This window comes from Dipodomys ordii, unplaced genomic scaffold (assembly GCF_000151885.1).
Source record: "Dipodomys ordii isolate 6190 unplaced genomic scaffold, Dord_2.0 Scaffold152, whole genome shotgun sequence".
In the NCBI taxonomy this organism is placed as follows: domain Eukaryota; kingdom Metazoa; phylum Chordata; class Mammalia; order Rodentia; family Heteromyidae; genus Dipodomys; species Dipodomys ordii.
Genome location: NW_012267368.1, coordinates 2625169 through 2647383, shown reverse-complemented (window position 1 = coordinate 2647383; position 22215 = coordinate 2625169). Strand labels below are relative to the sequence as shown.

The 22215-nt window shown below is 45.1% G+C and overlaps 1 protein-coding gene across 3 annotated transcripts in view; it reads left to right on the top strand.

Annotated features, from left to right (window-relative positions):
- The window catches only part of Snap91 (synaptosomal-associated protein, 91kDa), a 113254-nt gene extending 98605 nt beyond the window's left edge, over positions 1-14649 (top strand). Inside the window, exons 13-20 of one of the 3 annotated variants that reach the window (XM_013032287.1) lie at positions 502-636; positions 2256-2405; positions 4161-4191; positions 4940-5051; positions 7335-7418; positions 7837-7941; positions 11013-11115; positions 13255-14649. In XM_013032287.1, the coding sequence (XP_012887741.1) occupies positions 502-636; positions 2256-2405; positions 4161-4191; positions 4940-5051; positions 7335-7418; positions 7837-7941; positions 11013-11105 (710 nt within the window). In that variant the 3' untranslated portion in view covers positions 11106-11115; positions 13255-14649. The remainder of the gene's footprint in view (positions 1-501; positions 637-2255; positions 2406-4160; positions 4192-4939; positions 5052-7334; positions 7419-7836; positions 7942-11012; positions 11116-13254) is intronic. The other 2 variants (XM_013032286.1, XM_013032288.1) reach the window with 2 other exon arrangements.
- Positions 14650-22215: the final 7566 nt, after the last annotated feature.

Sequence of the window (22215 nt, the reverse complement as noted above, 5' to 3'; positions counted from 1 at the left end):
CACAGGTTCTTTTAATAAGTCCATATATCCCTATGTACGATATCTTATTTCTAATTAAAGTAAATCTGTCGTTAACACATGATGGATCAGCATACTAGAAAGGGGACTGATTCAGGGGAGGAACCCATGTGAGGAGAGAGGGAAAGGGATTTATTCATATAGTTTATAAACGTTAATTTACCAGTTAATATACATTACCATGTTTAAGAAAATGTCAAGAAACTCAGCAAATTGTTTTCATTTGGGGAGAAGGAGCAGAAATAAGGAGTAATAGGTGAATTTGATCCAAGTATATCTCAATCATATATACATATGTGAATATCACAATGAAATGCCTCTAAACAATTAGTTGACATTATTTAAAAGAGAGAAACTTTGAAAAGTGAAATGTTCTGGGCACACTGCCTACTAATAGCCACCGTGCATTCTTTCTTCCTTTCTTTTCTTTCACCATTAGTTGTGTTTGCTCACCTTTTTCTGGGTTTTTTTTTTAATTTCTAGGGTTTGGGGGTTCGTTCCTGGCCCCTTCTCCGTCCCCGGTGACCCCGGCTCAGAATAACCTGCTTCAGCCCAATTTCGAGGCAGCCTTTGGCAGCACGCCCGCCACTTCCAGCAGCAGCTCCTTTGACCCGTCAGGTAAGGCACCGGCTGGCAAGCCCTCTCACCGTCTCTTCTGATAACAACACAGAGCAGCGGAGGTCAGAGAGCCACCAGCAAGCCTGAGTGATAGCCAGGCTTGAAAAGCTAAGTCTCTCTTTCTAGAAACAACCTGAATGAAACTTTCCAATACCTTTTTACAGCTTTAAGAATAACCTACAACCCTTTCTGTTTCTCTTCTTGATTTTTAGCAGAACTCTCACTTAACCACGCACACCATCTCTTTGCATGAGCTTACACGCACATGACTTAGAAATGGTCAAGGGGACACACACACACACACACACACACACACACAAACACACACTCTTGGTACGACCTTCGTACCTGAGTCTTTGTCTCTGAATCGGTCGGACAGCCCCCTGCCTGTTGCTTAGACCCTCGAAAGCTTGCATGGCCCTCAGTTTGACGAAGTTGAGACACAAATAATATTCTTTGCCTGCCTTGGACCTGTCATCACTGCTGTCATTTTGTTTGTATTTTCTTCCATTCTCCTCTCCCCATGCTGGGTCCTCACTACAAATTTTCAATTGGTGAGTTTTTGGTAATTCAATGTGTTTCAGAAGTACCCTAAATACATCCCCTGCCTGACAAATTGGTTGCGTCTATTGCCAGTGCCTAGTTGAATGCTTTCCTTGTTTTACTTTATAACTCTTGCGTAGTAGTGTATATGGTAGATACTTATAGTTTCTTGATTAAAACAATTGTTTACAACCACAAAATGAGATTTCAGTATCTTATAAAGATACAGCATCTGCATTTTGAAGTCTTTTTGAATTCTAGCATCTGATAAGTGGTATTTGTCCTACAGAGATCAGAAACCATCAGTGATGGTCTTTGATTTCTAATTCTTAGACTTTTGTTTAATGTAAACATCCCCTTTAAAGTGAAAAACAAACATAATTGCTACAGTGAGAGAGAAGGAAAAGCCAAAGTTGTTGCTTCAAAAATAACCATCAGCCATTCTGTAGACATTTACTACTAGGTTCCGACTATTAGATTAAGTGTTCTATTTTCATAGAAAACTAGGAGATGTGATCTTCTTTGCTTATTGAGGAATTACTTTAAAGGAAGCACCGTAGGTTTTCAGAGTAAAACCTTTAGGCCTTGTGATAAGTCACTATCCTTTTGAGTAAAAAAAAGTATTTTTGTAGCAGTTGTTAATAAGACTAGCCGTACAACAAAACAAGCACTCCACTAAACGAGCTGAAATGGATTCCCTCATTTACTGTTACACTGAAGCCTTGTATGATGTGTTAGTGGCACTCTCCCCACTGAGAGATGAGAAAACGAAAAAGCCTAGACAGTCGCTCCACAGAAGTCAGAGAGCTAGCGGGGTCAGGGCTCATCCTGTACATTTTACAGCTCTCTTCCCCATCTCTCTCCATCCTCATTAGTGTTCCAACGCTTTCTGAGCAGACCCGTGTAGCGTGCTCCCCGGCACCCTGCTGTGGCTCACGTGCCTTCCGTCATACGAATGCATACTCATTGCCATCTGTGACAAAAAGAGAGTCTCTCTCTCATTCTGCCTGTGATTGCTTCCCCCCCCCCTTCTTTCTTTTTTCGATCATTCTGAATCTGGCCTATTTGATTTCCAGTATTTGATGGTCTAGGTGATCTTCTGATGCCAACCATGGCACCAGCCGGGCAGCCTGCCCCTGTCTCCATGGTACCACCCAGTCCAGCCATGGCCTCCAGCAAAGCCCTGGGAAGTGATCTGGATTCGTCCCTGGCCAGCTTAGTAGGCAGTGAGTAATCAGCTTTCTTCAATGGGCGCCTACACGAGGTGGTTTGTTTTCCGTCCTTTCACGCATCTTCTGGCTAGTTTTGCTGATGGAGAGGATAGAAAGACTTAGCGCTCAACCCAGAGCCCTTCAAAGAAGGTAATAGTGGTGAATCCATTGTCTCAGGAGTACCTGTGCCATTTTTAATCTGAACTACCACAGGAACGATTAAGGAGCATGCACAGGTATGAAGCCAAGTGGATGGTATGTAGTAAAGACTTTCCCATCATTTGAAAACAAGGGTAGAGAGTAAATTGAATACAGGGTATTTGGATAATATGCTATATCATTGAGTTCAGTATGTTTGAATTACACTAGTATTGAATGCAGTATATTTGAATTCTATGCTGTAATATATAATATAGGATATTATGTAGTGTATTTAAAATTGTGTATCTGCATTTCAGTCATTCATTCAACAAATGTTTGAGATAAATGAGAGATAAATCAATGAACAAAATAGATAAAATCTCTATTCTGATGGCCCGTAGGAAAGGCAGACACAAACGGTAGACATTTTAAAATAAGTAGATTCCAGGATGGGTGCATTGGTTCATGCCTATAATCTCAGCTACTTGAGAGATAGAGATCAAGAGATCTTAGCAAGTCCTCATCTCAACTAAGAAGAAGTTGGGTGTGGGGATGCATGCCTGGGATCTCCAACCCGAGAGAGACTGTAAATAGGAGGATCACAGTGTGCGCTGGCCCAGAGCAAAAACACAAGAAACTATTCGGGGGGGAGGATCAAACACAAAGGGCTGAGCAAACCTAAAGTCCTGAGTTCAAACCACACTACCACCAACAGAAACTAATTGATTGAATTAAGTAAGCAACTTCTTTAGTATGTTAAGTCGTAAGTGTCATGAAGACAAAACAGAGGAGGGAAGAGGAATCACTTGTGAGGCCATTGGGAGTGAAGTGGAGGACAATGAAACCCCAGCTCAGGCTGGGGGCAGAAGGCGAATGCACAGCCTGTGCAGTGGGAAAACACCAGGGCCGGAGGTGGCGGTGCATGAGGGCCTCTGCCCAGCCTCTGCCTCACTTCTACACCTTCAAGGAAGCAGGAAGTATGCTCCATAGGAGCACATTTTCAGTCAGTTAGCTGGTTACCATTCTCTATGAAACTAATGGTAAATAACTAATTATTTAATCACAAGTGCTTGTCACCTTCTACTTACAGAACCATGTAACCATGGACTGTGGACTAGTTTTAATCCACTTCTCAGACACAAGGTAGACAGCTGAATCTACGCATGCATACCCCTCAGCAACACATCACAATGTGGTCCTTGAGCCAAGTGTGTGCAGCTCACACCCATAACCCCAGCTACTCAGGGCGCTGAGATCTGAGGACCACAGTTGAAAACCAGCCTAAGAAGACAAATCCAAGACTCTTATCTCCAGTTAACCAGCAAGAAGCCAGACATGGAACTGTGGCTCAAGTGGTAGAGCAACAGCCTTGAATGAAATGCTAAGGAACAGTGCCTAGGCCCTACGTTCAAGCCCCAGAAAAACAAAACAAAACACCAAGATGCAATTCTTAAGCATGACATGTAATAAAATTAAATCGTAAAGTTTGTAAAGATCTTTTTACAATTGGATGCAGGCACTCCAAGCAAAATGTAGACTTTCTCTAAGTTTTTTATTCCTTGACTTCTTAAGTATGTAAATGAAATATAGTGATTTCAATTCCTTTTTTTTTCTTTTATCCATTTATAGATCTTGGAATCTCTGGTACCACAACCAAAAAGTAAGTGTTTTGAAATGATCTAATTTCCTTTTAACAGTGTATTTGTGTTGGTTTGAGACTATCAAACATTGCTGTCATGCTCAGACTGGATAATTTCGAAATCCATTCTTCATTTCAAATAGTTGTCAGCTGCTCTTCTCTTGAAACCTCTGCTCTTCCCCTGCAATGAAAAAGGATAATCCATTGTGGTCTCAAAGACTGTTTCCATTCTATCCACACGTACTTTAGGATGGTGGTTCAAATAGCTTAATAACTTAAAATTCCAAACTCATTGCACTGTTTCTAGCTAACAGTGGTTTTTACGAGTCTTTCACGGCACCTTGGTAGCAAGGAAGGGGCACCTTGGTAGCAAGGAAGGCTTTTACGGTGGTAGGCAATGTATGCTGTCCTGCCTTCAAATCACTGCAGGGCAAAGTGTCAGCATGACACAGTGATATGAAACTCTCCAAGATCCCAAGCTGCCATCAGCAGTGTGTCTCAAATCCAACAAAATAGAAGTGCCTAACATTAATCATGTATTCTTTGTAAACTCCATGATGAGTGAGGAATTGAGTTAAATATTCCAGCATACTTTTCTGTACAGGTGACAGGAAATTTCTGTTATCATTGAGATCAAAATGAATATTTTCTCCAGTCTTTTAGATAAAATAGGATAAGACCCCCTCTGTAAGTTTTTACCTTCTTCCATTTTTTCTTTTTTTTTTTTTCTAATTCTTGGCTCTGTTTCCTTTGTCTGCTTGGTTTGTAGGGGAGATCTCCAGTGGAATGCTGGGGAGAAAAAGCTGACTGGTGGAGCCAACTGGCAGCCAAAGGTGACGCCAGCCACATGGTCTGCAGGCGTGCCCCCGAGTGCGCCTCTGGTAGGTAACGTGGCAGGGGGTGGAGGGGGGGGAATGTGGGAGGAGGCCTCCAGTGTCCATGTTCAGATGTGCGGAGCAGAGGGCATTTCTCTGAATGTGGCCACTCACGTTGGGTTTCTGCCTCCATGGTGAAGAAGTAGAAGCAAGATGCAAAGTCTACCGGAACACAATTCCACTGACTTTGATGTCCAATAACAACGGGACCTATTTTTTACTTTAAATAGTTTGAAATGCTGTCTATGCTTCTTCTCTATTTAAATAATTATGGGAACAGTTTTTCCAAAGCATTTCATTATAATATCCCAGATCCAAAAAGACTCCAAGACACCCAGTGAAAGGAGCTAGAAACTTTATTACTACCGTGCAGGGACTGCTTCCTACCACTGGGAAAGGAGCTCAGGATAGGATGGGTTTTTGTAGGAGTAGGTTACATAGAGTTACATAGATGAGCCATGCAAGGCAGGTTTGGCACATTTTCATTGGTTATAGTTATATGACCTTTAAATTTATTTGTTCTTTATGGTAAATATCATACGTAATAATTTGCAATAGGCTGCCCATAGTGGGACCACTCAGTGGTGGGCTTCAATTGGTGGACTTCAGGCCCTGTTACTGAGGCAAACAAGCAAGGTTACAGAAGTAAAACATAGCAAAACCATAGCCTTGAGTCGCAGGAGCATAGGCAAAACATAATCTTGACTTGGTCAGCATGATCAATACTATCAATGCTATTGACACTATTACAGAAATTATTTTTATTATAAGCTCCTGACTAATACAGCAACTCAGTGCAGCTGGTGATAAGCCGCAAGGTTGTCAGTAGCCTTCTGCAAAGCTGCCAGCTTAGTAAACTTGACTTGGAGAGATAGATGTTCTTTTGCTTTTTAGCAAGGACAGAGAAGGGGCAAAGGCTGACTACTGGTCAGCCTTTGTCTGGGGTTTTTCTTTCCCAAGAGGTTTTGCCCTTTATCAATAGTTTTGTTCTGTTTTCTGATTTCACATTTTTGTTCCCATGGACATTCTTTTGCCAGAGAAATGGGGGTCCAGGGGGGAAGAGTACATTTCCAACAACAGGAGGGACTGAGGCCAGACAATAGGAAGAACTTTTTGCCAGTGAATAGTAACTCAGATATTACATTATTGTCGTCGATCATGCAATCTTTTAGTCTATTTTTTTCCTACATTTTTCTGATTGTCCCAATCAATAAGCGATGAAAACTTTTTTTTTTTTCTTTTTGCCCAGAGCCAGGGGCTCATTCCTGCAACCCTAGCTACTCTGGAGGCCTAGATCTGAGGATCATGATTCAAAGTCAGCCTAGGCAGGAAGGTTCTATGAGACTCTTATCTCCAATGAACTAGCAAAACTCCAGAAGTGGAGCAGTAGCTCAAGTGGTAGAGCACCAGCCTTGAGCACAAAAGGCTAAAGGTAGTGCTCAGGCCCTCTATGTTTACTTTTAAAAGCAAAACTAGGTGAGCCGTTGCTGCTTGAACCCCTCTGGGGTTTCTGTCCTGTGCTCACCTGCTCCTGTCTGCCACTCCTTAAACTCTCTGGGCACTACCCTCTCCTTGTTCTGAACTAACTCCTGAACTTTGCTCAGACTCCAGCCAGACAAGCACGCATGAAAGAAATATAAATATGAATAAATACAAATACAACATAAATATGAACTAAGGTGAATTAGAATGTATAAGTGTATGCCTAGTAGAAGAAGCCATAATCAAAGGAATGAGTAGCTTAAGATTCTATTTAGATTCAGTATTCACAATAGGGCAGTCCATAGAAACAGGCACTCAGCAATTGAATGGCTCAGGCGGTAGGGGAAAGGGAAGTTAGAAGGGACTGTTTCTTTGGGGAATGATAGAAATATTCTGGGATTAGACAATGATGATGATTTCACAGTTTATAACTGTAAACGGTGCATGTAAATGCTGCATGAGTTTTATCTCAGTCAAGTGTTTTATAGAGAAAATACCAGGCTGAGCACAGGGACCAGGCCGGGGAGGAAAGGGAGGGCGCGCCCCGGGCGGGCCTCTGCGTGCGTGGCCTGGCGTGCCTCAGGCGTCATGCTCACACCGGCGTTTGGCATCCAGAGCTGACGTGTGGGACTGTGCGCGCATGCGCGCTTGCGCACAGGCTTGAAATGCGTGTTTTTAACTTGCGTTCTGCCGTCTGAAAGCCAACGGTGTTGTTTCTGTGTGTGTGTGTGTGTGTGTGTGTGTGTGTCTGCTGCTGCCGCCCCTGCCGCCGCTGCTGTCATCGTCCTCCGGGCTCGTGGTGCGCAGCAAGGAGCGGTGCCTCCGGCCGGCGCGGTGCCCCCAGGGCCGGGCGCCCCGTCCGTGGGACAGCCTGGAGCAGGATTCGGCATGGTGAGTCCTGAGTCGGCCTACGAAGCGCGTACTACTGTCTCCCCCCCCCCCCAGCTGCTCGGGAGGCTGAGATCTGACGATCAGGGTTCGAAGCCAGCCCGGGTAGGAAAGTCCCTGAGACTCTGATCTCCAATGAGCCACCAGGAAACCGGAAGTGGCTCTGTGGCTCAGCAGTAGAGCATGCGCCTGGAGTAAATAAGTCCCCTGAGAGTGCCCGCCCTAGGACTGACACACGCACACGCACACAGACAGCGCGTGTGCGCGCTAGAATAGGTCCGTGGGCCACACAGCCGGGCGGGATGAAGGCGCCCGCTGTGGGTAGCGGGCTGTCCACGCCCCGTGACTCCCCCTGTTCACGGTGGCCCATCTGGGGATCCACGCCTGTGCAAACCTCTTCCCCCCACCGCCCCCCCCGCAGCCTCCCGCGGGCGCCGCCATGCCCATGATGCCCCAGCAGCCGGTCATGTTCGCACAGCCCATGATGAGGCCACCCTTCGGAGCCGCCGCGGGCCCCGGCGCGCAGGTAGGAAGCCAGCACGGGGGAGCACTGTGGCGGGAGCATCGGCCAGGGCGGCGCTTGGCTCCCAGGGGCCGGATACGCGCCCACGGCTCTGGCCTCGGAAAGGGCTGACACTCCTGCCAGGTTGCAGACATAGAACCCCGGGTCTGCCCGGGCGCCCACACCGCCGGTCCCAGCGGCCTTGGATCAGCGGCTTCCCCACGCGGGCCCCCCCAGGACGCCTACGCCAAAACACCTGGGGCGCGGGAGAGCACTGTGCACACCTGTGAGCCCACTAGAGCCCCGGGGACAGCCGGCCCCAGAGTGTCCCCGGAGTGCATTCCCCTGTGTGTCAGCTCGGAAGCTGCCTAGCCAGGCCCTTGGGGTGGCGATGGCTGGGCGAGCGGCACTCGGGTTCGCACCAGCCTAGGCCTACAGACCCGGGAAAGCCTCTTCCGTGACTCATCCTGCCAGCAGGAGCAGCCAGCCACCTTGTCACCAAGACCTGGGGGGGGGGGGGCAGAGAACAAGCCTATCACTCAAGGAGTTAGGCCTTCCACATTAACCACCAGGATGCAGGATGGGGGGGGGGGAAGCAGGTGGAGGGGAAGGGGGCTGCAGGAATTTAAGTGAGGCCGGGTTCTCGTCTATGCCATGTGCAGCTTCCACTTACAAAAAAAGGCAAAATACACGTAAGTTTCACTTATAATTCCCAACTGCCCTGGGAGCCAGCCTCGCCTGCCTAGCTAAGTCCCTTGTCAAAGTAGAGTGGTGTTATGCAGCCAAAGCACTTTGGCCATGGTGAGACACTGACTTGGGCTGAGTCCTAATTAGGACTTGGAAGAGCAACGTCCTGAGCACGCTAAACCAAAAGCCACTCACACCAGAGCACAGCTCCATGCCTGTCCTGTTTTTTACTTAACCAAGTGAGTGTTGCCTCTTATCCTTAGAGGACTTACACTGGGAGCCTTGTGGGTAGATTGCATCCCTTTTTTTCCTTGCTCCATCATTGTCTAGCTTCTATCTGTCCCCAAAGTTTACTCTCAGCTTCTTTGGCCCCTAAAAAGCTGCAAGTGAGCAAAGGGTTGGTTTCCCAAAAGATGGTGTAGAAGGCAAGAAACCCTGGCCTGCACTATACCCAGGACTCTGGTTTCAGGAAAGGTTTTCTAGTCTGTTGGACACTAATGAATCTCATCTAACAGCGCTTTAGGGGAGACGAGGAAGGTTACAAGCCTCTGGTTGGAGTAAAATTAGCCTGTATTCTAAGATGGATTTTATTTGCTGTGTTGCCTGGTAGTTGAATAGATCAGCAAATGCTACCCTTTGGGGAAGAAAGAAAGGATGTTTCTAATTTTGATGGACTTAGCACAATCTTAAGAGTTTGTGGAGGTCTTATTATTGTTGTTTTATTTTTTATGCCAGTATTGGGGCTTGGACTCAGGGCTGGGTGGTGTCCCTTAGCTTTGTCACTCAAAGCTGGTGCTCTACCACTTGAGCCACACCTCCACTTTTATCTTTTTGGTAGTTTATTGGAGCATGGACTTTCTAGCCCAGACTGGCTTGAAACCTCAGTCCTCAAATCTCTGGCTCCTGAGCAGCTAGGATTACAGGCATGACCAGTGCCTTGCTGTTATTGGGATTTTTTTTTAAACCTTATTGTATTTGTTGTGCTAAACACTTTAGAAATAAATTAATGGAGCTTTATCACTTGCAGTAGTCTTTCTTTCATAATACTAGTTTAGCATCAATTGTTACTTAATTTGGAGAATAGAAATGAAAAGCATGATATAATAAAAATACATCATTTTAATTAATACATCAATTTATAGTAAGCAGGTGGATGGCATGCTATTTTTATGTAATTTTTAGATTATATTTTTATGTCAAAGAAGTATAATTATCCTAGAATATAAAGTAAACTTGGGTTTGTAGCTTGAGAGTGTAATTATTTATTACCAATGCCTAGGCTATCCCAGTGCTCATTAATTGGTTCATATCCTAACATTGTCATCTCATATATGGATTCATTTATGGACCAATGCTTGCGTCTCTTCCAGCTTACGTTTACTTTTCCAGTATTTGCCAAGCATCATCTCCATTTTGCAAATGGCATTTGACCATTAGATGATGTTTCTGGATGTTCTAGGATGAAGCTCAGAATTGCCCCTTCTGTGTGCTAAGCTTACCCGGAGGTCCCCCCTCCCCCACCCCGCCCCACTGAACTCAGATTTCATCAGACAAATGGGAGATTTTGCATTAGGTGCAACAGAGAGCTAGCTATCACCTGCGATGCTAGCCTGAGGCCTGAGTAGGCCTTAGCCCTGAGCCTTGTAGAGAAACCTGCTCCCGAGCTCTCTCCAGTTCCAAGGTGATGTAGGAGTGCTGTGTGCCTTTGGCTGTACATCTCGTAAAGGTCTTTCCTACTGCCAGCTGGACGGGTGGATTGCATCTTCACCACACTCATAACTAGAAACCCACCTGCTCCTTAAACAAGCCCTACCCATCAAAACCTGGTTTTCACTTCAAATAAACTGCTTACAATCTTAGTCTAGTTTGCTAATCATTTTAAGAAATATCTTAAGTGGCTTCTGCAAAGTTGCCTTTCAGCCTTTCCCACCACCGCCCTCCCTCCTGCTGCAAGAAAAGCCATTTAAATGCCTTTGCTAGTTTAGTGGCACTAATAATGCAGTAAAAATGTTTTTGTGTGGGAAACTGATGAGTTTTCACTTGTGTGCCGTTGTACTGTGTAGCCATCACTTCTGTGTGTGGCTCGTTTCCCTCTCTCCTCACTTGTAACCATGCCACTCTGCCAGACTTCGCCAGTTTTACCTGGAGGCTAAGTAACATTTGGCTCCATCTGATAGCAAAGAATTTCAAGAAAGTCAAATATCATTGGAAGTGTTATTTTATCACCCCAGAATCAAACACAGTGACAAACATTGTGTCAAAGGAGAACAAAGTTCGTTTGTTTGTGTGTGACGTTGAGCCACCTGTTTTCTGCATGCTTGTTTTCTGGGGTATGCGTTCTGCCTAACGCTTGCTGTCTCTCTGTTTGCTTTCTATTCCTGCTCTTTGGGGCTGGCTGGTTTCCTTAGCTTTCTCCAAGCCCCTCACCTGCTGCTCAGAGTCCCAAGAAACCTCCAGCAAAGGACCCATTAGCGGATCTTAACATCAAGGACTTCATGTAAACCATCGAAGGTATCTACTATTGAGCTTTTCCTGTGAGCTTGTGCTATTGAGCCATAGACACAATGCTTAGCTATTTCAGATACGGTATTTGTTATTTCTGAGTTCTGGCTGGCTAATAATTGGAATCAAATTCTAAAATTCACATGAAAAGCTGTCATTACTGAAGATGTATTTTAGATCTTACTTAATGTATAAAACTGCAAGAGCAAGAACTTTAAGATGACCTCACCCTGAAAGAACTAAGATAATATTGACAAAACAAAGCTATCTAAGCCATGTGGTAGTTGTTGAAGATTACTGCTTCATTCTAATATGTCTGTAATTTATAGAATGTTAACATCTGTACTGTTACATTTAGAAATCAGTCTAAGAATGCATTTGGCTACCTGTTCATACTTTTATTATCCTTATTTTACCTCAAACTAAAGCTCAGGATGTTTGAGCTCATTCTGGAGCCTGAACTGAAGGCCTTCCATCTTGCTTGGCTTTTTTTGCTGAAGGCTGGCATTTTACTACTTGAGCCACAACTCTATTCCTGATCTTTGGTGGTTCATTAGAGATGATTCTCACCGACTTTCCTGTCCAAACTGGCTTCCAGCCTCCATCCTCAGATCTCAGCCTCCTGAGTAGTAAGGATTACAGGCCTGAGCTCTGGCACCAGGCAGTTCAGGGGTTTGTTTGGGTTATTGTGTTTTTGGTTTTTTTTTTTTCTCCCTTGTTTTGGGGTTAAGGGACTTGGGCTTTGGGGGTTAGTTCCGGATTTTTTTTTTTAGAATGAACAATAAGAAGGCAGCAGCTTTTAAACTGCTTTCCAGTGTTACTTTCATTATATTTCTATTCCCCACATTTTTAAAAAATCTGCTTACTGAAATGTTTGCGGACTCCTGCTCTACGACTGGTTTTCCTATTAAAGATAGCAAGTCGTTGTAGGACCTTGGCACCTCAGTGTGATTTCAAGTGATTTCTCTTTGTGCCCAATGTTCCCATTCCATTTTGAGTTGGGCCAGCAGAGCGCTAAGTAAGACAGCGACCCTCATTCCTTAACGAGGAAAAGTTCCAGGAATGGCCAAGGAGCAGTACAGAGCCACCTTCTATCCATCGGCCTCTTAATACGCATGCAGAGCCCTGGCCTGCCCAGAACTGTGGTGAGGAATGGAAACAGCAGGGACACCAGCGGGGCTCCGTGAGGGGTCCTGATCCCTAGGAAGGTTCCCTGAGAAGAAGAGGGTTGCGGGGGAGCAGCTGGGCTCTCCCTGCTGGGCCGTCTCTGCTCCAGCTGTTTAGTCTGCGCGTGACTCACTGACCTCCATCGTGGAGGAGAAACAAAAAAAGAAGGGTACCCACGGCCACTCGAGTCACCTGTTTTTTTCCACTGCCCAGTTTTAAAGGTTCATTGTTCATTGATTCCTGAATGTCCTGTGCGTAGCTGAATTTTCAAAGCTTTAGTGATATCATTCTCACCTCAGATGAAGTGGTACCAGCCAGTTTGTTTACATCTACTAGATGAAATGTTAGGCCTGTTCTGAAGCATGCGGAGTGCTTGCTTTGGCAGTATATGTACATATATATATATATATATATATGCATATATATGGGTGTGTGCACACACACACTAGCATTGGAATGACGTGGAAAAGATGGGCGTGGCCCCTGCTGAAAGAGAACATGTGAATTCATGAAGTGTTCTGTGTTTTTCTTTTCAAAAACTGGAGACTTGATAGGAAAATGAGAGGTGTTCCCTGTAGGATGGGGGTACAGTGGGAGAGGAGGGGTGCAGGGGATGGAGGAGAACATTGAATAAGGCCAAAATGCTTACCGTAAACATGGGCCGGGAAACTTGGGGAGGGCGGTATGGGGTGAGGGAGGTACGGCGTACACACAGACGGGCATGCCAAAGTGAAATGCCCTGGACAGCTAACCCATGCCTGGAAAGAGATGACACATTCTGAATCAGGGGGGAAAAACTGTGAAAGTGTATCGATGTGAATTTGTTACTACAGACCCCTTCGGCAGCAAAAGGCTTTTCCCTCGTCATGGTGCAGAATTCTTGTTAGGAAGGCAAAATGTCTCAGGGCTGTAGAGGGACTGACTGTTATTTCTAATTCAAGTACTTGTTCTCTTCTAACGCAAGGCCTTTTCTCTTTACAGCTGCAGTTTTTGTGACTGGATAGGAAAACGGAAATGAGTTTGGGATCTTCAGATCAGATGGCTGCTCAGAGGCTCCCAGGGGCAGAGCGCCGTGCGAGCCCCATGCTTCCTCATAACTCCTCTTCCAGGACGCGTAGCGCAGCTGCGAAGCAAGCGTTAGGAACGTGAACCTTAGCTGTTCCCCCTCCTCTCAACCCCTAGTGTATGTGGGCTACTTGTGCATTGTACGTTGTCGTAAACAATGAATGGATATTTCCAATGCCTTTAGTGCTTTTCTGGACCTTGCTTGTGGACGGGTGACACAGCTGTGGTGTGGCGAGCCATTGAGAAAGGTGTGTCTTGTGTTTTTTGAAAGTTTTGATGTGTATATACAACTTTTGGACAAACCCTAAACTCTCCCCATGAATTCTCTTCTCTTCCGTATCTGTGTTACAAGCATAATGTGATAATACCAGATAGTAAGGAAAACACTCTTAAAATACACAAAACTTTTTTCGGTGTGGAGTACATTTTTCCAATCACAGAAACTTCAGCTGTCGTGAGAAATGTTTATTTTTGTGGCACTGTATATGTTAAGAAATTTTATTTTAAAAATATATATATAAAGGTTAACGTCCATAATAAATACTTCTCCTTGAAGCTACCTTACCAAGAATGAAAACTCATAGGGGAAGACGTCCCTATTTATCACTGCTATATTAAGATGTATATTTTAATTATATTTGACAGGTTTTGCATCTAAATTGACCTATTTATGAATTCTTGATTAAATGCACTGAAAAGTGAAGCGTCCATTTCTCTCCTGTCTGTGACAATACAATTCGAGATGTGCTATTTCTGTGGTTATGAAAATACCCCAGGGATATCTGTGACTTCAAGATTACTGCAAATATTTTTACTTGGCTGTGGGTTTTCTGTACATCTGTTCATGTCATATTTCTTTGTGTGTTCTGGAGACTGGTGTTTTTCCATCCTTCCACTGAACTCAGTGTGGACTTTGTTGTAATCATTGTGACTAGAATTTAAACTGATTCCAAGAAGTGTAGCCTTCACTGTACATACTGCATTCTTTGGTTTTTAATCTGTTGTCATGTTGTCTGTGCTGATGGCTTGGCTTACGATGTGGGAGCACAAATGAGGTCGCTGTCAATCAGTGTTGCTCGTGGCTTGACGGCTCTTCATAAAAGCATATTGGATTGGAAAGGCATTCGCCTGTTTTTCAAATCACTTAATAGATGTATGGTACCATTTAAAAGTGGTTGTATCTGAATTTACTGTGGGGATAACATACACTGTAACGGGGAAATTACCCAAAACCAATTTCAAAATGGCTTTTCTTTGTATTTCAGTTTCAAACCCCAGTGCATGTACGCCCTCTGAGATGCAATAAACACCTTGAACAAAGAAAACGCAAACTTAACCTTTCTCTCTTTGATTACTTCCAAAGGCCCATGTCAAAGGCACAAGGCTGAAACCTTTTTAATATTCAAGATGAGAAATGCTGTTGGTGGGCTGGGAAGGTGGCTCAGTGGTAGACTGCTTGCCTTGCATGCCTGAGGCCCTGGGTTCAATTCCTCAGCACCACATAAGCAAAAAGAAAAAAGCCGGAAGTGGCGCTGTGGCTCAAGTGGTAGAGCCTTGAGCTGAAGAGCTGAGGGACAGAGCCCAGGCCCAGAGTTCAGGCCCCATGACTGGCAAAAATAAAAATAAAAAATAAATAAAAAGGCAAAAAAAATGCCATTGGTGCCAATATAGTTTTCCTTGGTTCTATCATTTAAAAGCAGGGTGGGGGAGGCATTTTAATGAGGACCCCTCATTTAATAGGACCCCGTACCTATTGCCAAATAAATTATCTCAGGGTCTGTTTATCTTAGGGGTGTTTATATCTTAGGGTTAGCTTTCTTTTAAAACATGCAGCTAAAATCTTGTGATGGTTTGCAAGAATTCTCTATGGAAGTCGAAGAAGCCCATGCTACCCGGTGCTGGCCTGCACACACACACACACACACACACACACACACACACACACACACATTGACACACGGAGACTGGGCCTAAACTAGATTGTTACAGCATCTCAAAAGAGTAGTCTCAGGGATGGGGGGCAGGGAGCACCCAAGGCCAGGATTCAGTTCCTAGCATGGGGGGGGAGCGGGGGGCGCGAAATAGTTCAATCTTTTTTTTTTCTTTTTGGGTCCGGTCGTGGGGCCTGAACTCTGGGCCTGGGCGCTGTCCCTCAGCTCTTCAGCTCAAGGCTAGCACTCTACCACTTGAGCCACAGTGCCACTTCCGGCTTTTTTTCTTTTTGCTTATGTGATGCTGGGGAATCGAACCCAGGGCCTCAGGCATGCAAGGCAAGTGCTCTACCACTGAGCCAGTAAAAGTGTTTATCAAAAGAAAAATACTAAAAAAAAAAAAAAAGAAATGTACTCATTATCTTGCCCGTGTAATTGAACCCCTCTGTACAGTATTTTCACAATTTAAAAAAACCCTATGTATTTAAAAAGAAAGAAAGAAAAATACTCTTCTATCTAAAACCTACTCTTTCCTTATTTCAAGATTTTTTTCCTTAGTTCAAGATTTTTATCTTGAAAGCTAAATTGCATAAGCTGAGTAATGACTTTATCATATGAATTTTATGAGTTACTTTTTATATATTGTTTTGTGGACATACTGTAATTAAAATGTGTTTTAGATTATAATTTTGACGTTAGTATTGGCGTTTAATACACTGTTATTCTTCATGGAATGTCCCAGGTAAGAAAAAAAATTCTTCATAGTAAAGTGTTATAAGCCTATTGATAAAGTCAGACACTAGAACTTTGCTGTGCTGAGAAGTGGGAGACCGTTCGAGAGCCAACGTGCTGGAGGAGACGCTCTGGGCATGGGAAAACCTCATCTTGGGGTAATGTTGAAGACAGACCAGTTTGCCCTTGGTGTTCTTACATGCTGAGTGTTTCTGTTCTCTTACTCTGCCTCTCTTTTTTTGTTTTTAGTGTTGGGGCTTGAACTGAGGGCCTGGGCGCTGCCACTGAGCTTTCGTGCTCAAGGCTAGCACTCTACCATGTGAGCCACAGCTCCACTTCTGGCTTTTTGGTGGTTAATTCGAGATAAGAGTCTTATTTATCTCAACTTTCCTGCCTTGACTGGCTTCAAACCATGATGCTCAGATCCCAGACTCCTGAGTAGTGAAGATTTGCAGGCATGAGCCACCAATGCTCAATTGGCTATTTTTTTTTTTTTTTTACTGTTGTTTGGGTCTATGGAACATTATGTAGTTATCTAGGCCAGGCTGACCTTAACTTTGAGAGCCTTGTACCTCTGACTTCTGAGGGTGGGATTATGGCTATGTACTACCATGCTTGTTTGTTTTAATGGATATATTATAATTGCATATATGCATAGCTAATATATATGTACACGTACATACATACTTAATGTAAAATGATTAAATCCTGCTAACATATCTATAACCTCATATATGTATTGTTTGTGGTGAAAACACTTGGAATTTACTAGCTTGGATAAAAATGTGAAGCAATACATATATTGAGTTACTTAGTTTAGCCACTCTTCTGTGTATACATATTTCATCAATAAATCTATACTTTGTTCATTGGTGAAAAATGAATTTAAAGAGAACTAAAAGCACTGTATTCTCTTAGCAGTTATGAGCGTGTAACACCTTAGTGTTAGCTCTAATTGCTGTGCCAAGCAATGGATCTTGAAAACTTCTTTTCTCCTGTCTGACTGAAGCTTGTATGCTTCTACCAAGAATTACCCGGCCTCTGTGGTCACTGCTCCTTGCTTTCTGTGAGTCTGACTTGTGTTTTAGATGACACATACAGGTGAGATAACACACTGTTTTTCATTTTATACCTGCCATAGGAGACCTTGCAGTTTGTCCAGTTGCAACCATATTCTTGCAAATGACAGCATTTCCCTTTCCTTGGATTCTGAACAGTACTCTGTTGTGTTGTCTCACTCCCTGCATCCATTGGTGGACACTTGACCGGACTCCCCGTCATCCCCGGGGAGTCTGGGAGTGTAGGGAGCTTCAGGGTGGAGGAGCTCATCCCTGTAGGTGCACACACAGGGCTGGACCAGGCCAGAGGTCCACCGCATTGGAGTCCACGTAATTCTTGGTCAGCTCATCATAGTAGAAGAGCTCACACCCATTGAACACCCATCTCGAATGGCAGTTTTGAACTGCAGTGTGAATGTTGTCATCATTACTTTCATCAAATCATCTCTTTGTTGTTTTTCTGTTATTATTGCACTTTAAAAAAAATAAAAGCTGGGTGCCAATAGCTCATGCCTGTAATCCTAGCTACTCAGGAGGCTGAGATCTGAGGATGACAGTTTGAAGACAGCCCAGGTAGGAAGGTCAATAAGACTCATCTCAAAAAAAAAAAAAAAAAACAGCAAAAAGCCAGAAGTGGAGCTGTGGCTCAATTAATAGGGAGCTAGCTAAAGGAGTGAGTGTCCAGCCCTGAGTTCAAGGCCCAGCACTAGCACACACACACACACACACACACACACACACACACAATTGAGGGTTTAGTTTACTATAGGAGCTTAAAATGTTTTTGCTTTTTTAAGTTAACTTTTTCCTCTGTGTAAGGGCAATGTCAATTTATGATACACACGGCACAGCCCTGGTTAACATGCCTGCTCGTTATCAATGAACTCCTTATCTCTTGCCTCAGAGCTGCTTTTGCTTTCTTGATTGGTCTGGGCTCCAGTTCTCACAGTGGTGCTTGGCTGGCCAGAGGCCAGAGGTCCCCGGCGCTGTCCACCGCACTCAGCAGCCATGAACCATACTGAGACCTCATCCTCTGACCACAGAGCATGCCCTCTCCTGCCTTCTCTCTGCCCTGTCCTGGGCCGAGAAGCCCCAGGTCTATGTTGGGCTCTGTGCTTCAAGATAATTCCTCCCCAAACCCTCACCTCAGTGCACCTGCATGGAGCTGCTCGAGGACCTCCTTCCGAAATCTCCCTTTCACCACCTTGTCCTGACTTAAAAACCTCAGTCAACTCTTGATCATCGAAGGCCAAGCGCTGTGAATACCACTGATGGTCGGTCCAGTCAAGGTCTGATTTGTAAGCCTTGGTTCCTGCCATTCCTCACCACTAGGAGGCACTGTCCCCCCTCACCAGGAATCTCAGAAGCACCATGAATGGCTCTGTGGGAGTGACACAGCTTCCAGCAAACTGCACGGATCCTGCCAACCCCAACCCAGCGGTCACTTCTAGAGCATCATTCTTGTCCATCATACTTGCCCCGCCAGCCCGATACAGTTCATCCTCTCTGGGTTCCTCCCATCTGTCCAGATGTGTGTCAGGGAGAAGGAGAGAGAAGCAGAGAGGCAGGGGTTGGAGGTGTGGCTCGGTTGGTAGAGCACCAGCCAATGAGCCAAAGTGTCAGCTACCGAGCGTCAAGAGCGTCAAGTCCTCAGTCTGGACCTAAAGGAGGGAAAGATGACAGAGAAATCCTTACCCTATTTTGAATTTTTTTTGGGGGGGGTCCAGTCATGGGGCCTGAACTCTGGGCCTGGGCGTTGTTCCTCAGCTCTTTAGCTCGAGGCTAGCGCTCTACCACTTGAGCCACAGCGGCCACTTCTGGCTTTTTTCTTTTTGCTTATGTGGTGCTGAACCCAGGGCCTCTGGCATGCAAGGCAAGCGTTCTACCACTGAGCCACCTTCCCAGCCCCGTATTTTGAATTATTTGAAGAAAGGTAGAATGCAGAACTGAACTTTGTACGCTAAGTGCCTAAGATTGAACTCAGTAAGACTTCATTGAACTATATCCATCTAACCTATAGATGTAATCTCCATTGTAAGATAGAGTTTGACGTTTTAAAAAAATCAACCATGGTACTTCATTTCCAGGCAAGAAATGAAGTTGGATTTGGGGCATTCATTAAAAATTAATCACACAGAAGTTTTGTAAATTTCATAAATTTCTTAACATAGAGAAACAATATCATAGCCCAACACTGTGGCTCAGGCCTGTAATCCAGGCCTTGAGTTCGAGCCTCAGGACCAGCACACACACACACACACACACACACACACACACATACATATTACATTCAAGTAGAGCCACCTCTGTGAGCTCGCTGAATCTGGGGGCTTCAGTGGTTTTCCTCAGCCTCCTGGTTTCCAAATTTGGCTCTGAGGAGGACCAGCCCAGGGGATGATCAAGCCAGGTCCCCAGTGGGCCTCAGGGCCCCCTGTGAGGCCCACTGTGGAATTAATAGATTATCATGACATAGACATATATATGTATATGTATACATTTACATATATATATATATATATATATACACATAGTTTGTGTGTGTGTTTGTGTATGTGTGTGTGTACACACCACTGGTCCTATGCTTGAACTCAGGGCCTGGGCTCTGTCCCTGAATTTTTCTTGCTTACAGCTAGCACTGTGCCACTTGAGCCACACCTCTTCAGCTGGCTTTTTAGGGGTTAGTTGGAGATAAGAGTCTCACAGATTTTCCTGTTCAGACTGGCTTTGAACTGCAATCTTCAGATCTCAGCCTCCTGAGTAACTAGGATTCCAGGCGTGAGCCACCAACACCAGGCTGTCATACCTGATTCTAACCAAAGAGGAATTCTCAGTACTTCAGAATCAAAGCATCTCAAGGTGCCTTGTTTCATGTAGTGTGGGTCAGGAAAGCTGGGCCCAGAGTTCCACTAAGAAGCCCAGCTCTGCTCTGGGCATCGATTTGTTTCAAGGCTGCTATTTGTGGGCTTGTGGGTGTGTAGGGCCTCCACCCATGAAGCCACATCAGTCACATGGATCTGCATGAGTGGCCAGGGCACGTGGCCGCTACTGCCCTGGCCCTCATTTTCCTAGGCCACAAGAAAGCCGTTGGAAGGAAATGTTCCAAGTGCGTGCCAGAATGCAAAGTCCAGCTCTGTCTCAGACATGCAGTACTTCCATTTCTAGATGACTGCCCACTAAAGTGCTGCCCCTGTGGTTGTGGACACTTGGTGCACGTGCCTCCCAACGTCAAGCCCGACAGTAGAAACCACACGGTGTGGACAAGAGCATGTCCACTTCAAGAATTCCAAAGCACTGTGCTTTTGGGGGGTCTTGAAGTGTGTGTGTGTGTGTGTGTGTGTGTGCACGCACACGTGCACTCATGTGCACATGTGTGCATGCAGTACTGGGGCTTGAACTCAGGATCTGGGGACTGTCCCTCAGTTGGTTTTCACTCAAGGCTGGTGCTCTACCATTTGAGCCATGGCTTCACTTCTGGTCTTTTGGCTGGTTAATTAGAGTTTCATGGACTTTCCTTCCAGGGCTGACCAGCAGTCCTCAGATTTCAGCCTCCTGAGTAGCTAGGATTACAGGCGTGAGCACCAGCACCTGGCTAGTACTATGCTTTTGTACTACTTATATACCATGACTTTAAAAAAATCGATCATTTATGTGCATCTTCCTTCTTACGAGGCTGTCGGGGGGTGGTGTTTTTTAATTTTTTGTTTTGCCAATACTGGGGCTTGAACTCAGGGCCTTACACGCTCCCCTTAGCTTTTCCGCTCAGGGCCAGTGTTGTGCCATCTGGGCAGGCTAACTCAGACTGGAATCATGAGTCCCTTTGACCTCGGTGTTGAGCTAACTGGATTAAACTGCCCGTTTTTTGTGGTAGAAAGGAATTGAAAGAAAATTTTCCTTCCTACATAAAAGAGGTGCCCGTGTGAGAACGCTGCTTCCCTTGGCCCTTGCGCTGCTGCCGGCGATCGGCGACCCCCTGGTGTGATGAGGACAGGGTTTCACCAGAAACCAAACGTACCCTGACACTTAGGACTTGGCCACTGAAGAAACAGCTATGACCTACGTGGAGAAATCGGGTTACTAAAAGAAGTCCTGGGCTTGATCAGCGCTGGAGGTCTTGGTTTATCAGTATTCCTCAAAGTGGTGTTTTACAAGTATTTTTAGGCTTGGAGGATACATTATGAAAGCAATAGCCAAACTAGTCCTCTTTAGGACTAGTTTGCTATGGGTGTTTCCTGGGGTGTTGAGGATGAGTCAGTACCTCGAGTATGCTAGGCAGGTGCTAGGTCACGCAGTCACGTGCCAGCCTGGCGCTAGATCGGCCACCAGAAGGCCAGAGACGTGCCAGTGACTAAAACAGTCAACATTGAGACAAAAGGTGGGACAGACAACCTTTTGACAGTCCATAGCTAACTGAGCTCCAAATTTAGACTAAAATGATTATGTGCCTAAGTTAATTGTAGTAGCTACACCATGGTTACGTGGTAAAATAGTGTTCTCTTATTCCTGACTACCACTTGGCAGAACACGCAATATTCCCACTGCAGATGTTTGTCTGCAGCGCTCGCAGTCTCTCTCGTCTGTTTGAACTGGGCCCGACCCCACGGCTACATGACGGAGACACTGCCTACCAGCTAGAGAGAGAAGAGCCTGTGTGGTGCTGAGATGGCTTGTCTTCTGTGGGTACCTGCTTCAGGCACTATGGAGGCTTGGTTGTAGGACTGGGGATGTGGCTCAGCTGGTAGAGGGCCTGCCTAGCAAGCATAAGGATGTCAGTTCAAACCCCAATACCAACAAAATAATAGGAAGACTCGGTTGCAAAAGTTGGTAAACAGGCTGGTTGGTTCAAGTGGACAAATGCCTCATCTTTGATCTGCTTAATTTTAGTTGGCTTGGTTCTTGGGGAACCTAATTAAAGAGTATACTCCAAACTCTTAATTTTTTTCTTTTCTATGTCTGAACTCAGGGCCTGGGCAGTGTCCGTGAGTTTCTTTTTGCTGGAGAATAGCACTTTACCAGTTGAGCCGCAGCTCCACTTCCAGCTTTTTTGGTAGTTTGTTGAAGTTAAGAGTTTCACAGACTTTCCTGCCCAGCCAGGCTGGCTTTGAACTGTGATCCTCAGATCTCAGCCTCCCCAAGTAGCTAGGATTACAAGTGAGAGC